This window comes from Ambystoma mexicanum, chromosome 2p, assembly GCF_040938575.1.
Source record: "Ambystoma mexicanum isolate Mex_15411 chromosome 2p, UKY_AmexF1_1, whole genome shotgun sequence".
Classification (NCBI taxonomy): Eukaryota; Metazoa; Chordata; class Amphibia; order Caudata; family Ambystomatidae; genus Ambystoma; species Ambystoma mexicanum.
This window is the reverse complement of record NC_090923.1, coordinates 904336531-904354053: the sequence shown is the minus strand read 5'-3', so window position 1 is coordinate 904354053 and position 17523 is coordinate 904336531. Positions and strand designations below refer to the sequence as shown.

Genomic DNA, 17523 nt, shown 5'->3' with positions numbered 1-17523 from the left:
AAAACTATTATGACACACAGAAACATGTCAAAGAATGCAGTTATAAGAAAGGAGATTGGGTGAAAGTGAGAGAACCCAGGCGAGTGATGAAGGGAGAATCAAAATTTCGTTCTCCACAAGAAATAAAGGAATGTTCTGGAAAATCGGTTATTTTCGAAGATGGGAAAAAGTGGTCATGTGATGACATTATCCTGGCCAAAGAGGAGGAAACTGAAAGGAACAGGAGAGAATCGATGACAAAAAGAGAAATATTCAAAGATAAGACTGATGGACTAATACACATGAACAAGTCGCATGTTACAGAGAATAAACAGGTAGAAAGTGCAGGAGATAACCTATCATCTGCGAGGATCAAGAAAAGTGTATGGAATCGAAATCAAGACTATGTGTATTATTAGAGATCTGTTAAAATTGAGACTACATATGAACAGACAACAAAGAAATCTCATGATAAAGTGTATCCTTTCTGGTTGTTTTTCAATATATTTGTAGTTATACGCAGCACTTATGCATAACATGTAGATAACTGTTAGGCAGCCTTTGGCTATTAATGTTGGTTAAATTATTGTAGAGGGGAAGATGTTATGATAGTTTCTCCATTATTAACAGCATGACGTACCACGTCATGCTGCATGTGTTGTATAACGTTCTGAAATAACTGGAGCGTGTTCGTGTATGGTTCCAGAATGTTACGGGGCCATACACGAAGACGCTCCAGGTCTGATGGTTGGCCTTCCAGGGGGCTCCTCCCAATAAACTAATGTAGTCAGTATATATTACGCTCCAGTGTGTTAATTACAATACACAACAAGGAGCCAGGGAGGGAAGGAGAGGAGGCAGACGGGGGGGAGGGGGTTTAGCCTCCCTTAGAATCTCCATACATCTTTCAGGGAGTTTTATATGCCCAAGCTATCATTTCAGGCATCAAGCTGCCAGGTTCAACATTTAGTATGATATGAGATGATATCATAAGTCATTTATAATGCATCTGTACACAAATGTTTCTAGGCGCGACAAGGAAAGGAGGACAAAACAACATCTTACTAGGCCTTGTGTCACTCAGATCACACAAGTGCAGGGGGAGGGAAGGAGGCAGAAAAGTGCCAGAGGTGGGGATGGGGGAGGGGAGAGTGAAAAGTAGCTCCCAAGTGCTGCCGGGAGGTGGCTCATAAGTGCAGAGAGTCTGTAGGGTTGCAGATACAGTCCCTTAAGTAGTTGGGAGGCCCGGAGGCAGTGCAAGGGCAACTGGTCGTGCAGGAGCCTGGTCCCATAAATTCAGTGGTGGCCAGGTAACCAGCATACGCAGCAGACAGACTTCATCAAGGGAGAGGGAGCGAGAAAGCGGAAGTGAAAAAGGAAGGTCGAGTTGCTTCTGGAAACCTTAGGTGGTCCTGCTCAAGTTTGAGAGGCAGGGAGGCTGTTCCAGACGGCGGCCCCAGCCAAGGACAGATCTACCCCCCCCCCCACTCTCTGCCTGGAGAAGCGACAGACCCTTAGAGTTGGAGGTGGATGACCTGAGGGCTTGGAAGGAAGGAAGGTGCATAGGAAGAGAAAGTTTGATGCAGTGTGGTCCTCGTCCCCAGAAAGCCTTGTGGACGATGCAGAGGGGCTAGAATTTGATCCTCACATTCACAGGGGGCCAGTGGAGAGATTTCAGGGCTGGAGAGATGATCCCTGGGCTTGAGGCAGTGATCTTCTGGGGGAAAGTGAGAAAAGGAAGAATACTTCTGAGCAGGTGCAGCTGATAGTGTGACTTCTTAGAGACATCAGAGAAATGAGGAGAGAAGGAGAGGGTGGAGTCGAAGATGACACCAAGGTTCTCAGCCTCACAGGAAGGAACAGGTAGAGGGCCCAGGGTGGGCAGCCAGAGTGAGAGTGGGTAGGTGGGAGCAGGTGTCCCAATGATGAGGATTAGCTCTTACTGGCATTAAGGCAGAGATCGTTGGAGGCACACCATTCCTGAATTGCGGACAGACAGTCTGGTTGAGAGAAGGAGCAGAAGAGGTGAAGTGGAGCCTGAAGGAGAGCTGGGTTTCATGCTCTAACACTGAAAGTTACAGCAGAAGGTAGAGATGCGATGGACCAGAGGTGCCAGGTAGTGGTTAAAGAGCCAGGTGGTGAGGGTAGACCCCTGGGGAACACTACAAGTAGAGAGACAGATGGAAGAGAGACAAGACCCAAGTGGATCTGGGGGGGTTGATCAGTGAGAAAGGAGGTCATCCAGGCAAGGGCCTGACCAGATATACCCAGGCTGTCACAGACTATTGAGCAAGAGGGCATGGTTGACAATGTTGAAAGCAGAGGATAGATCAAGGAGAAGGAGGACAGAAGAAAGGTTAGGTTAGAGTCAGGATTGGAGAGCAAGTGTTCACTTGTGTTCAGGAGAGCAGTTTCCGTGCTTCTGGCTGCTCTGAAGCCAGACTGATGGTCATGGAGACAACCAACAGATTCAGTATGTAAATTAAGCTGGGAGATGGCCATCTTTTCCAAGTATTTGCCCAGGAAAGGAGTGATGGAGATCGGGTGATGGTTTGCCAGAGAGGAAGGATCGTCAGAGGGCTTCTTAAGAAGGGGGAGGTGAAGGTTCCAGTGGCAAAAGGGGGATTGCAGAGATCGGCCAAGGATGGAGCATGGGTGTCAATGTGGTCCTTGAATGGTTTTGGATGAGCAAGGGAGCACCTGCTTTGACAAGCTTCCATAGATCGAACTTGTCCAGAAAGATCAGTCGGGAGTGAACACAGGGAAGGAGGAGAAAGGAAGTGGAGAAACGGCAGGGTAGGGGCATGGATTGGTGAAGGTAGAGGAAGAGAGAGTAGACGGGATGTCCTGATGTTTAGTATTAAAATGAGATGCCAAAGCCGTGCAAATGGCCTGGGAGGGAACAGGAGAGGTAAAGACTGCAGCAGGATTTGCCAGCTTCTTGCAGATTTTGAAGATGCAGGCTTGAATGTAGGATCTTCTTAGAGAGGACAAAGTCTGGATTGCCTTTGGAGCAGGCAGCAGGGCAGTTTGTCTGAGGATGCGCTGGATGCCTTCACTTCCTCTCAGCCACCCTACACTTGCACATCATGGTGCAAAGGTCAGAATTGTACCAAGAGTTGCACGTGAATGCAGGCTTGAAACTGATCCTCATGACGGGTGTGTGGGTGGCGAGTAAGTGAGGGGGCAGGCCAAACAGGATGGGGGGGTCACACAGTAGGGACAAACAGGAGGGAGGCACACAGGGGGTCACAAACAAAAGAAGGGCAGCAAGTGTACAGCACAGAACAATAACACTGGAGCCTTGAGGGGTCCTAGCGTGAGTGGAGAAAAACAATGCAAGCAACAAAAGTACACTACAATGGATCTGAAAGGTTTGAGAATGCAAGTACAGTACAGAATACAAAGCGTATAGTCATACCCCAAAGTTAATGACCCCAAAGACCTGCAAGCCACCTCGGTGGCTTAAACCCTAGCAAATCTTGGGTTCACCCAGAGAGTGAACTCACCTACCCATAACAAAGGGAGAATACTCGACTGGGTGGCAGACCATAATTACAATGCCATGATCCTTGCCAACACCCCCCAAATCTGGACAGACCACCACCTCCTTGCTTTTTCTTTAGTAACCAAAATACCCTTTGCTACTACCTGCTCTCAATTCACTCCAGGTCAATCTAGAGCCCAACCAACTCGTAGATGAATAATAAAATCATGACCACCAGCCTTGACACCATTGCACCACTCAAATTGAGACAGAGTAAGCCCAAATGTCACCTCAAATCTTGGTTTACCCCACACCTGAAAACCCTCAGAAATGAAAAGAGGAAATGTGAAGCTTCGTGGAGGGTACAACCCTCCTCTGAAAATAAAATAAACCTAACTAATATATCATCCCAATACAAAAAAGACATACTTCTAGCGAAACAAGAAACTTATGATAACACAATCTCGCAAGCCAAATCCAGCATGAAAGAATTATTTGTAATTCTTAAAAAGCTAGAATCCCATATTCCAGTACAAGACAACTGTATCAACGACAAAACCTGGTGTTCTAATATTGAGGACGCAATATCCAACAAAGTGTCCGCCCTTCAGGACAAAATTGCACAAAAAAAAAAAGCATCATTAACTACCACGATCCCTGTACCGGCCGACAACTCCACGCCTCTTCCCAAACCTTCACACCGTTTTAGTTTCTCCAAAACCCCAATTATTGAGGTTGAAAAAGTTATACTCTCCATTAAACCTTCTGTCAAGGTGATCAATGTCCGGCCCAACTTATCAAGGATGCAGCACGTGACCTGGCTCCTTTCTTCTCTAAACCGATCAATGCTTCCTTTTCATCTGTCACCATGCCCAGTAAACTTAAGGAGTCCTGGGTACTCCTCCCCCCTCCTTAAAAAACAGACCCTAGACCCTTCTATACCAACCAACTATAGGCCAATTACCTCAGTGCCTTTCCTCCTTAAAATTTTAGATAAGGTGGCCTACCTCCAGATACAGAAGTATCTGGAAGTAAACCATCTCCTCCGCCAATCAGGCTTCAGGCCACAACATGCCCTGGAAACAGCACTCTTCGATCTTAAAGCCCAAATTGATGAGCTCAGGGACAATGGAAAAGCAGCCCTACTTCTCCTCCTGGACCTCTCAGCTGCTTTTGACCTGATGGATCACAAGGTCTTGTGCAACCATTTGGACTCAGCAGCACACTTCTCCAAGGAGGCCATAGAATGGATACAATCATTCCTCAGTGATAGGACGATGAGTCTTTTCTTCATCAGCTGCTGCTGACCCTATCCTCATCACCTGTGGAGTGTCCCAGGGCTCATGAGTCTCTCCGACACTGTAGACTATATTTACTAAACCCTTATTCTATGATCTGGACGATCTTGGTATCACCTACACAATTATGCAGATGAAACTCAGATTCTCTTACCACTTTCAGGTGATCACAACAAGGATTTGGACTTGGTAAATATTTACATCGTCATTTAGGCATGGATGGCCGTGCATGGCCTGTGCCTGAATGTTAAAATTGAGCTCATTATCCCAGGCACCACATCTAGCCTCAAGAGACTTAGCCTAGATTACACGTCCTTCAACATTGACGGCAACAGGATTAAAGTGGCCACATTTTAAGTCCACAATTACATTTAACAAACAGGTAAACTCCATGGCTTCTGCCACTGCATATACATGCAAACTTATCAGAGCGGGTAAACCCTTCCTCTCTATAAATAGCCACATCATTCTTGCCAGAGCTTTAATCCTGTCCAAACTGGATTACTCTAACTCCCTCTAAATTTTCACCAACAAATACATCATCAAGAAGATACAAACATTTCAGAACAATGCCTTAAACATTGCTAAAAAAGAACACATCTCAGTGTTGAGTAGACAGTACAATTTGCTATCGGGTCATAATATTCAGTTGAAAACGGCCTCTCACACACAAATGTTTAAATAATGCGGCACCTCAATACCTTACCGAGAGAATCAACAGAAAATCATTGTGTAGGCCTATTAGAACAGCCAATACTAATTGCCTATCAGTGCCTAAATTCAAACTCTCCAAAGTCAGTGGCAGTAGCTTCTCAGTTAAGGCAGCGCTGCTTTGGAACTCCATATCCCATCCTTTACGAGCTGACCAAACTTACAGCAAATTCAGGCAAAACCTTACTAAATGGCTCAAAGACTCCGACCAGTAACTATCATCATACCAGTGATTACTGCTACCTCAACTAGAAAACTCCCTATCACCTACCTGCCAGCTAGGCACTGACCATTTTGTATATATAGTATACATACTCTGTATACTTGTGTATTGTATACATGTGTATTTTATTACTATAACCTCTGCCTGTACACTCCCATCTTGTATACTATATGCTCTTACTTTTACCATACCTGTAATTGTATACAGTGTCATGTACCCTTGATCTTGCCTGTAACCTAAGCTTAAAGTCCTCAAGTACCTCTGCGCCCTGATACCCCCGGTCTGGCGCACATTATAAATAAAATAAACAAACATAGGGGCCCTAGAGGGGAAGAAGAGAAATGCAAGCAATGAAGCATGTATACAATATAATAGCAACCCAACAAAACAAAATACACAAACACGGGTAGTCCAAGGAAGCCTGGAAGTAAGAGGAAATGCAAGCAACACAGAGGAATAACAATACAGTGGAATGACAATACAATGGTCACAGTACGTAAGGACGTAGGATGTGAGACACAGGCAGGGAACCATGCACTGGCCGCTGCTCAGGGGAGCCAGGAGAGGAGGATGGATGGAGGCATGGATCTGTCAATTGGCCGATCTGCTGAGTTATTACGTTGTATCTGGCTTGTATCTTGAATGGTGTTTGAGTTGTCATTCTCAAAATATGCAGATACCATGTTCGTTGTGCCCACACTCTGCACACTGGGGAGATTAGTATCAGAGTAAGTTGTTTGTGTAGCAGTTGTGGAAAACTTTGCATACAAGATGCATCAGGGGAAAAGTGTAAACAAAACGTCCCTGATTAGTTCATCCATAGTGCGTTCACTCTAGACCCTCTCTTTGGGTATCTGGATGCACAGCTGGGGCATTTCACGTTCTGGGCTATTTGTGAAAAGATTAACTGAGGGATGTCCCTGTGTTTGTGTTGATTTTACACTTGCGATTTTGTTGCAGCACTCTGCTTAGATGTTCTGCTAGACAGTTCTACCCGGGAACATATTGCGCTTGGATGTAAATCTCTCTCCCAATGCGCCATTTACATATGTCCTGCGCCAACCAACACACTCTTGGAAGATAACAGTGCCATCTTGATCATGGCAATCTCTTACCGCCTCGGCCTGTCCCAGGAGATCTGGATAGTGCAAGAAGTTTGCAAAGTAAACGGAACTGCAGCATAGTTGGTAGTGGCTAAAGACGAAAACCTCTCCATGGGGCAGTGAGTCCTGGCTCCAGGTGATATCTTCTCCAGTCCGACCTAGGATGGCTCGAGAGAAGGGATTCAACCTCAGGTCCATGTTAAAGGCCACAGGGCAGATGAGGGCATCCGTCTGAGGGAGGAGGAAGATGAAAAAGTTTAAATTCAGATTCACTTCAGGTGTAAGTCAAAACCAGAAGGAGTGCATGGATTGTGGCACCTGCTTTAGGAATGGAGAGGGGCCAGTGGTGAAAAAAAAAACTAGAAATTGGAAGGGAACTTGGTCCCAACACACCGAATCAATCATCAATAGAGAGATCATTTTCTAATATCTGCCCATTCCTGTGAGGTCTATTTAGATGAGGAACTGCTTTATGTCCTCTCAGCACTGTCAGAAGATCACACCATAAACACTAGAGCTGTCCTTTAATCATATAGTGCTGACACTAGCACCTTCAATAGCAGTGCTTCCTGAAGTTATAATGAACTTATATATCTGAGCTATGCCCCCAGCTTCCACAGAGCAAACAAGAGGATACTACATTTTGCCCATCTCTGGCCCTTAAGCCTACAAACCTATCCAGCTTTGAATATGTAAATGGAATCAACTAGATGAAAATGTATCTCATTGATATTCATGTTTGATGAAAATGTGACTAGTTTGCAGCCTTCAAGGACCACTGCCTTTGGCAACAGAACCAACCCTCAGGTGAAACAGTGCCTCAATTTGCAAACAGTTCAGGGGTTCACTTGTAAAAGAGAACCATCCCTTAAATTGCACTTACTCTGAAGGATCAAAACTTGACAGTTTTTCAAAGAGCACCCGCCCCCACCCTTCCATTACAATGAGAGTGCAGGTTCTAGCCTCAGGATACAGATCTCAGAGGATCATACTGTGTCAACAGAGCAATCCTCGTTCAAGTCTTTAGACAGCAGAGTCACCCCCTCAAGTTAAACTAAACCATACAAACAGAACCTTACAGCAGAGACAGGGCAATCATTCATTCATTTGCAGAGGTGAAAGGACAAATGTCATCATTCATTTGATTTGTACACTGCTTTTATCCAAAGCACTTCCACAAAAATAGCAAGACATTCCAGAGGCATGCTGGTGATAAAATGGCAATTCTATCACACAGCAAAACAGTAGAATTAGAACAAATACTTGCTGTGATGCAAAGTGCTCTTTGAATTGTTTCTGGGCAATTACTATGGGATAGAAGCATGTGGACCACAGTTGTTAATCCACAATTTGGGGACAAGAAGAGTAAGCCATATAACATTGATGAGATTCAGACAGCAAAGGCTGGAGCATAAAGTAGAAGGCAGGTTCCTGGAAGGTAGTTATCGAAATATCAGTGTTTAAAGATAGGGGAACATACACATTTACAGGGACTACTACACTAAAAAAAACAGAACAGACAGATGAGAAAGACAGAGGCTATGTGGATGGGGTATGCGATTGTAAATCGGACAGAAACAGCAGACTGAAGAGGATACTGGAGGGGGAAAGCACAGTGAGGGACATCAAAGCAAAGAGAACAGCAGGAACAAAGGCAAGATGGAGCAAGGGTTTTTAGAAACAAACTTAGAGAAGAAGGGTAAACCAGCTCAGGAAGCTAAACTATGCATTACACAAAACTGACAGCGTCACACCACAAGAAACCAGGTCATCATTGAGCTGTCCTTTGGGTCCACATACCTGAAGGGAACAAACTATGGAATCGGATGCTAGAGCAGTATGTTAAAAAAACGGAAGCAACATACCTTTGACAGAATAGCCATCTTTCAGGATAAAGAGAGATTAAGTATGCTGACAGCACCACACTACAGGAAGCAGAACTACCCCCTCCCCCATTTCAGATTACACAGAACCCAGTAGATCACACAGACAGTCAAGCTTTCCTACATGTTATGCATCATGGATAGGATCCAATCACAAGAAGTCGAACTAGCAATCAGATTTGCCAGATTTTACAGCAGCAGGGAAACAATCCCCCAGTATAGACAAAACGGACAGAATCCCACCCCTGGAAGAAGAGCTATTTTTCAGGTTATGCATTATTTAGCAGACCATACAGTAGTGTAGAATTATGCCCTGTCAAATAGAACTGACATGTTCACAGGTCAGACAGCAAGGTTTCTCGAGGGTCAATCGAAGATGGCAGAGTCACAACTAAGATTGCAGACCTTTATTAAGGTTCATAGATTATAAGAGGCTCACGCCTCACCAAAACCGCACACACAACTTAAAGAAGTGCATTTTACCTCAACATCGACAATTTCTGCATCAAGAACAGGCTCTATCTGGATGGAAGAGATGTAGGCAGCCGCAATTATGCTTTCTGGAACAGTTTGTTTATCAAGGCTGAACACATCCCCAGGTTGCACTTCTGCCACACACCTGAAAGCAGAGGCAGCATGTGCTAACCAAGCCTTCCCTTCCTCTTTCAAATACTGCCAAGCTCCCGGGGTTGAACAGACCAGCTGTTCTTGAGCAATAGAGTGTATATATTCCTCCAAGAATTTCTTTATGTTGAGAGCAGTGTCTTGAAACCCTACCACCACCACCTCCGAGGGACATGTTCTATTTTTTAGCATATGGATGTCCACGCACTTGAGTTCCTCCTTGTTCACATCTGCCTGTAGCTTATCTATGAAATTAACCCACTCTGTGTTGCACAGGACAGCTTGGTAAGCATCCGGGATGTTTATGTGGTGCTCCTGAATAATATTTTGGAGAACGCCATTTGCAGAACTCAGATCTTTTGTACTGACCCCAAGAAATTTGATCCCGTCATCATGGACGACCAGACCTGCCCGGATTTGTCTTGAGAAAAAGAAGTCCTTGTTGAACTTGTCAAGGTTAATGGCCTTCAAGAAAGTCACCTGTTCTTTACTCTGTTGAACAGGTGCCGACAAGAGTGCAGATAAAATGCCACTGCATCTCTTTTCTGCATCTATGACCTCTTCTCTGGAGCCTTCTAAAAGGACTTCTGGTAAAGTAGAGGGCTGGGAAATCTGTAATCTTGGGTATTTTCTTGCACACACTTGCTTGATACATTTTGCAACTAACCAGCACATGGTACTATTGCTTGCCCTCCAACCTCTTTTGACAGTTTCATTCTGGAAGGCAAGGTCGCCAAGAGCGGTTAGAAAGTGCTTAATTTCCAGCTGTTGGCCTATTAGTGTTGTTTCATTAAGTGATATGATGGTCTTGAGTGGCTCCAACAAAGACTTCCTATGTTTGTTCAGCAGTGCAACCAGAGCTGGGTTTTCCACGGCATGAATAACATATTGCTGTTTGATGGTCTGCAGGGCTGCTTGGGTGGTGTGTGTCCATGTCCGGACTTCCTGTTCAGAGCTCTTCAGGTGCATCTGAGGAGCAAAGATCAAACACTGGGATTCCGGACACACAGTCATCTTCACTCCAAACCTTCCCATCTGGCTGCTGATGTCTTCTCTGGAAATATGGCATTCAGTGAGATATTTTACAAAATATGGGTCTTCCGTGATGCACAATCCAAGATTCTCTGTGAAGTAAATGAAAAAGAATCAAATAACGAAGGATTTCAGGCAATGTGATTAAATACATGACTGAATAATATTATTCCTTTTGGGGAGTTATTGAGGGTGTTGAACTACTGATGACCACAGACATTTCAAAAAGGAAGAACTTATCAGGCAGGCTTGTGGCAAGAGGCTATACTCCTTGTGTGGTAGCTTCAAATTATAACAGTGTATGTAGAGTGGATAGATCTATTAAAATAGAATATATACAAATGCAGTTTGGTAACTAGCAACACTGGTGATATCGTCCACAAAGGGGGTTCTCTGTGATGTATAATTAAATGGACCCAGTTGATAGGTGCCCAACTACAATGCCATGTTTTGAAAGGCCACCTCAAAGTCCCGTTCCCAAACTTATGCCTTACTTATGGACCAGCAGCACAGATCATGAATAAGTGGTATAAGGAACATATAGACAAACTGGGACCCTGTGTCTCTCCCCAACCTCCCTTTAGTGTCCCCCCCATTCACTCTACACACCACCTGACACCTGGTAAAGCAGTGAAAGCGATGCACCCGCCTGCTGTGAGGTCGCAGTGGAATACGATTTCCATATTCTGCTGGTATAGTAGGATACAGCTTTTAGAGACTATTTATGGACTAATGGCTCCCTACGCAAGACATACACACCGAAATTATTCATGATAGCAATACAAAGGTAAATGAGGAAACACATTACTAAGAATTTCACTCAGCATTCTGCAGTGAGGAAGGTAATCCAAAAACATAGGCATCTTCCACATTTGCACATTACACAGCTGCCTTATTACCTTTATACAATACACACATTTGAGAGAAAGGATGCCCAGGAAGTTATCATGGCAAAAACAGCTTCCACTCTGTGACATGGCTATGCCAATCATTTAAGAGAACCTTACGTTGCCGATGAAGTAAGATCTGTGACAATGTAGCCTTCATTAAAAGTGTTCTAAAATAATATGCTCAATAGGAAATATGTTAGTCAACATAAGAGAACATTTACACCCGCTTGTGTGGTGTATATTGCACAATGTCTTCTCAACAATGTGTTGGATGAAGTATCAGATCTGGGTTCAGGAGTATATCAGAGGCAAATTTAAGAATTCATCATACCCAATCATATCATTGAAGTGGGAGTCCCGGGGGTCCCGAGACCACCCCTCCGAAGTTCATGACAAGACGAAAGGACAGAAACACTCGCAGCTACCCATCTCATTTTGGACAGATCCCAAGTGCACAAATGATTGACAAATACACTAAAAGGTATCCTCTCAGCCAGCCATACAGATTGAATACAATGCAAGTCTTTCCATGTGTGGGAGAAGAGCCTGTAATCGTGGACAGGGAAGCTTATTTAGACAGCATCGACTGAGCACCAAGAAGCAATGGTACCGACGTCATTAGCGACACCACGACATAGCGTTAAACACGAAGCACGCTTGCAGTCCATCTAGCTGCGGTTACTTTTTATTATATTCATACGCCAAGGGAAAAAAATAGGCTTCACTCCATTTTTTGTGATAATAAGTAGTGTATTAATTGTACAGTTGCCCTTTATGATGACACGCGTTTCGATGGAGAACACCGTCTTTTTAAAATCAGGACCAATATGTGTGTCTTGACCATTTGAATGTCCCTACAGCATGCGTGTGAAGTCATGGGTTCAATCCCAACCTGAAAAGTCTATGCTTCCTAGCGTCCGTGCGTTCCAGTCCGCGTCACACTTGCAGTCCGCACTGCACCACATAAACACACACTTTTATACATGAAGAACGTGAGGGCACAGTTCTATAGCTAGAGGACAGATACATATGCATACTGTCAATGCTTTTATTATTTTTACACTAGCCAAATGCAGTAAGGCACAAGAGATCCCGAGCAAGCTTACTGATGCTTAAAGCCAATCGTCGTGTGGACATACAGGAGTATATCGAACCTGATCGAACCACGTATAGCTAACCCATAAGGAACATAGCACAACATGGACAATGTAGAAACCACATTATAAGGTTTAGGAAAATTACAGGAGGCCTCAAGCCAATGAGCATTAGACAAGCTGAGCTGATTCAGGCTGCACATAGAGCAAGTCGCATGAGACAGGCCCACAGTCAAGCTCTGAGATATGAAGATACATTCCAATCTCCAGACAACAAATGGACCAGCTGCAGAGAAACTGAATAAATCCTCAATTATGAGCTGCAGAGCTCAAATTCATGGTCTCTAAACATGTGATGCAGCCAAGCAAGACAATGGACAGTCATCCATGTGAGAACGGGGAGCTCATCCCAACAAACCAGACGCACACTGCAACAAGTGTTGCAAACGTAAGGAGAATATTCTCAGAGGCAAAGGTGGTATACACAAGTTACAATACAGCCCCATAATAGTTTGCATCTCCTTGAAGAGGTGCACAGAGAGCTCAGAACTCGATCAAGTCCCAGGCCTGGGGGGCATCGGCTCTAACCAATCACAGCTTAGAATCCCAGGGGTGAATGGCAAGGGGAAAGAACCAATGATAAGCCCACTACTCTGCAACAATGTAATAGATAGTTCCTTGGGGATGAGATAGACCACCCACCTGACATGAGAGGTCCAGTAGAAGAACACCTATAGGGTCCACTATAGGTAGTAGACTCTCACTAACCAATCCCTCATGGCGATTGGTGATGTTTTTTATAGCAAGGGCAGTTTGTACTTCCTGTTGACAGAGTCCTCCGTTTGCCCTGGGGAGGGTGTTGGGCTCTCCAAATCCACGGACACCGAGGATCATTCGGCATACCTACGAGTCCCACCCAACATCATCATGGCTCCCAGCAAGACTGTGGGATAGATTGGATTCTGTGGGATAGATGGAGCAGTATTTTGTTATATTATTAGGATTTGTACCTTACATTGCTGCCATTTGTATGGTCTCCAATCGCTGTGGTAGATCTAGAATAGAGTGGGTGGGTTTGGAGGAGAGGGAAAGGCAAGGATGAATTGTTTTGTGTTAAAGGTGCTGATCAGAAGTCCTGTTCGCTCTTTGTGCTTGTAAACCTTCTAGTTGTGAAGTGTAGGAGGCATCAAAGGCTGTGTCAAAAGGGGTGTGTGTCCTTGAGGCTATGGTGTGGCTGTGTGATGGCCAGGGGCAGAGTATGTCAGATGCAGTTAGAGGTAATAGTTTGCAATGGTTGCTGTCTAGGGAGAGGGTCTCTTTTCGAAAGCCATATGAGAGTAGCTGGTTGGTGTGTGGTAAAATGGAGAAATGTTGAGGGTTAGTCAAAAGGCGGTGAGTGTTTTGAGGGTTTCTGTGGAGCTTTCATATGATTGGTCTTGCTGTTAGTTGCGTTATGGTGAGAGGAGTTTAGCTTTACTGGTTGATGAGTGAAGATGTCCAGTGTTGAGGTTTGGATATTGCAGGAGGCAGGAAAGACAGTCTTCCAGTCATTCTAGTTTCCAGATTGCCATGCAGTGTGTCCTAGGCAGTTGGTTGGGCTCCGGAATGGCATTTCCTATTGAGAAGTGTTCTTTCCACTGCTTTATTAGTGTAGGTTTAACTTTTGTTCAGTTAAGCACTGAAGAGCCAGGTTTTTAGGCTTTTCCTGAATTTCAGGTAGACCTTTCGAGTATGTGTTTCCCTTGGGAGTGCCTCCCAGTGTTTGGGCACCATAGTGGAAGAGGCAGAGCCTTTGTGTCTTTCTTTCCAACATCTTCTGGTTTCAAATAGTATGCCGTTTCTCGATCTTAGGAATCTGATGTATTGGTAGAGAGATTTTATTTTGGAGGAATTCTGCTCCTTGACCTTCAAGTGCTCTGTGGGAGATTAAGATATCCTTAAATTTGATACTTTTTCTGACTGGCAGCCAGTGTAGTCCTCCGAGAGCCAGTGTTGTGTGTTCCTTCCTATTGAGTCTGAATAGTAGTCTAGCTGCCGGCTTGCTTAGGTAAATGCTGTTTGCGTAGTCTGTTCAAGAAAGAATTAGGGAGAAGACTGCCAGCACACTGTGGGCAAAGCAGCGGTGGGGCATAATCCGTCAGATTGAAGATGGTAGAAGCAATTTCTGACATTTGCGTCAAATTGGGGTTCCAGCACGAGTCAATTTGTCCATTAATATGCATAGATTCTTGATCAATTTAGATGGTTTAGGGCAGTGACCCATTTCCAAAAGGCCATGGTAGAGGTGTTTTAGGTGCAGCGTGAGATGAGATTAGTAAAATTTTGTCTGAGTTGAGTTATTCACAGGAGGTGGTTGGTGTTGGAGTTTTCATTGCCGTTCACTTTGTACATTATGTGTGTGTCATCCACATAGTATTAATAGGTGAGCTCATGCGGGATTAGGAGTGTGATCACCTTGATAACCTAAGTCTCAGAGTCTTGTATGGCCACATACAAGACTCTGAGACTTAGGTGCATTTTCTCCTGCTCAAACATTGCTTTGGGAAAGTATTTCAATTTGCACTGTGAAACCCAGGCCTTTGACCACTTTTCAGGACTCTCAAACTTAGGGGTGTTTTTCTCATGCTTTAAACATTGCTTTGTGAAAGTATTTGAATCTGAGTGTCTGTCGTTTTATGCAATTGTTCAACTTGTATCATCTCTGTCTCGCCTGCTTGCACCCTGCCTTATGTTGTCCCCTAGTGTTCTCCCCTTCCCAACCCCTTCCACATCCTACCTACTCTATGGTGCTCTCTGTCTCTCCTATCTTCTCTAACTGCTTCTCCATCGACTATCCTGCTCTCCTCACTAAATCTGGTAGGATGAAGTTTAAAAAGGACATCCTGGGTCCAGCCCAGGCCTCCCTATCGCTGACACCTATACCAGTGCCTCCTCCAGGCAAACTTTCACTGACATCCTCTTTGTCGTTCCCTCGCCAGACCTATGGACTCTAAATATGGTCTCTGTGCTCTCCCCTTTCTCGTCCTATCCCATTAATGGTGGCACACGGTGGGAGGCCCTTCTACCCTCCTTCTACTCCTCTAAGGTCATCATTAATGTTTATGTGAATGGTACCGTCTTGGTCCAAGGCCCTCGGGCCAACCTTCTCTTCGATAGACGTTTCCCGTGCCTCATCAACTTCCTTTCCTCTCCTGCTGTTCCCTTTATCCCCTCCACGGCTTCCTCGCCTCCCCCTGCTGCCTCTTCCTTGGCTACATTGCCCTCTCCTCCCTCCCATTCTGCCCCCCCCCCTCGGGCCTCTTCTATACCTCTGCAGGGCATACCTCTGATTTGCACCCCTCCCGAAGTCTTAAGGATGGTAACCTTCTCCATATTGCCACTCTAAACTCTCGCTCAGCTGTCAAACACTCCCCCGACATCTGCCGCCTTCTGGAGGAACTTGACCTCGATGTCCTCGGTCTCATCGAGACATGGGTCACAGCCAGCTCGGTCACTAGCTTTGACACTCTCCTCCCCGACAGCTACAAGATCCTCTCCGCGCCGATCACTTTCTCCTTTCCTCCCATCTCACCCTCTCTACCCCTCAGGCCAAGCCAACTCCATCACCGCCACCCACCTTCTCGGTCATCCGACCCATGAAGCGTGTGTCAGTTGAGGATTTCGCTGCCACTTTCTCCCCCCCTCTCTCCCTTTGGCTGACTCACACCCTGACACAGCCCTTTCCATGCTCCAATCTGCTATATCTGATACTCTCGATGTTCTTGCCCCTGTCATGAGGATCCGCCTCAAGCCCAAAGCCAAGTGCAACTCTTGGTACGACTCTGACCTCGTCACCCTTAAACGCAAATGCAGGGTGGCTGAGAGGAAATGGCGTGTTTCATGTACATCCTCTGAAAAACTGGCCTGCTGCCTGCTCCAAAGGCAATACCGGCTCCCTGTCCTTGCCAAGAAGAGAGCTCATATCCAAGCCCGTGTATCTGCGGTATCCAACAACTCGGCTGAACTATTTAAAATCTGCAAGGAATTGACCAATCCTGCCGCAGTCTCTACCTCTCCTGTCCCTTCCCAGGCCCTCTGCACATCACTGGCTTCTCATTTCATCTCTAAAACTGAGGACATCATTTCCTTTCTCTCCTCCTCCCCTGTTCCTCCCTTTACTCCCTGCTCCTCCTCTGACCTTCTTAGGCCATCTCTCCTCCCTCCTTCTCTGCCTTTTCCCGTGTTCTCCTAAGACGAGGTTTCTAGACAAGTCCGATCTATGAAAGTCGTCTAAACAGGTTAATCCCTGTTCCTCCAAAACCATCAAGGACCACATTGACTCCCTGGCTCCTGCCCTGGCTGACTTCTGCAACCACTCCTTCGCCAATGGAGTCTTCCCTTCCCCCCCCTGAAGCACTCCCTTGTGCACCCTCTTCTTAAGAAACCCTCTGCCGACCCATCCTGCCCAGCCAACTATCACCCAATCTCCATCACTCCTTTCCTGGGCAAACTCTTGAAAAAACTTCCCATCTCCCAGCTCAATCTCCACACTGAATCTGCTGGTTGTCTCCATGATCATCAGTCGAGCTTCAGAGCTGCCAGAAGCACGGAAACTGCTCTCCTGAACATCCGTGAAGATGTTACGCTCACCTGGTCTCTGCAGGGACATTGGGGCACCGTTGGAGCCCTCCCAGGAGTTGACTCCCTTGGATCGGTTCTCTCCCCCAACTGCGGTGGTATCGAGGACCCGGGGTGCTGGTACTGGTCCTGAGATAAGATGAGAGGCAATGAGAATAGCGTGGTGGTGCTGTGATTCCCCTCGACCCTTTTGTGCCAGAATGTAGTGCGCGAGAGTTTGCCCATGCAAACTCACCTGTTTTGATGTAATGATGGGCTCTCCGTCCTGCTTTCCTTCAGCAGGGGCGCTGTGGATGGACCTAGTTGCATCACTGGTCCTGGGTGTGGAGGTCCAGACCGGCTGCAACCATTCCGTCTTGAAGGTAGGTTTATTACCTTGATTATTGTCTGTATCCTTTGTGTTAATTTTCCCCAATGATTATTGTCCGTAACCATAAATTGTCCTTTCTCTCCATAGGTATGAAGATGGCCCATGAACGTGTGGTGATAAAAAAAAAAAAAGTATCCCGGTGGACCTACTGGTGGTAAGTAGACTTCCAGAAACTGCGCAGTTCGTGAGTTGCGCTGCTTAATGTATTATAG

General features: G+C 45.6%; 1 protein-coding gene across 2 annotated transcripts in view; it reads right to left on the bottom strand.

Annotated features, from left to right (window-relative positions):
* The window catches only part of LOC138566892 (titin homolog), a 635448-nt gene that overhangs the window by 334527 nt on the left and 283398 nt on the right, over positions 1-17523 (bottom strand). For both annotated transcript variants that reach the window (XM_069644618.1, XM_069644619.1), the window contains exons 7-8: positions 9168-10432; positions 6814-7032 (exon numbers count right to left, since the gene is read on the bottom strand). In XM_069644618.1, the coding sequence (XP_069500719.1) occupies positions 6814-7032; positions 9168-10432 (1484 nt within the window). The remainder of the gene's footprint in view (positions 1-6813; positions 7033-9167; positions 10433-17523) is intronic.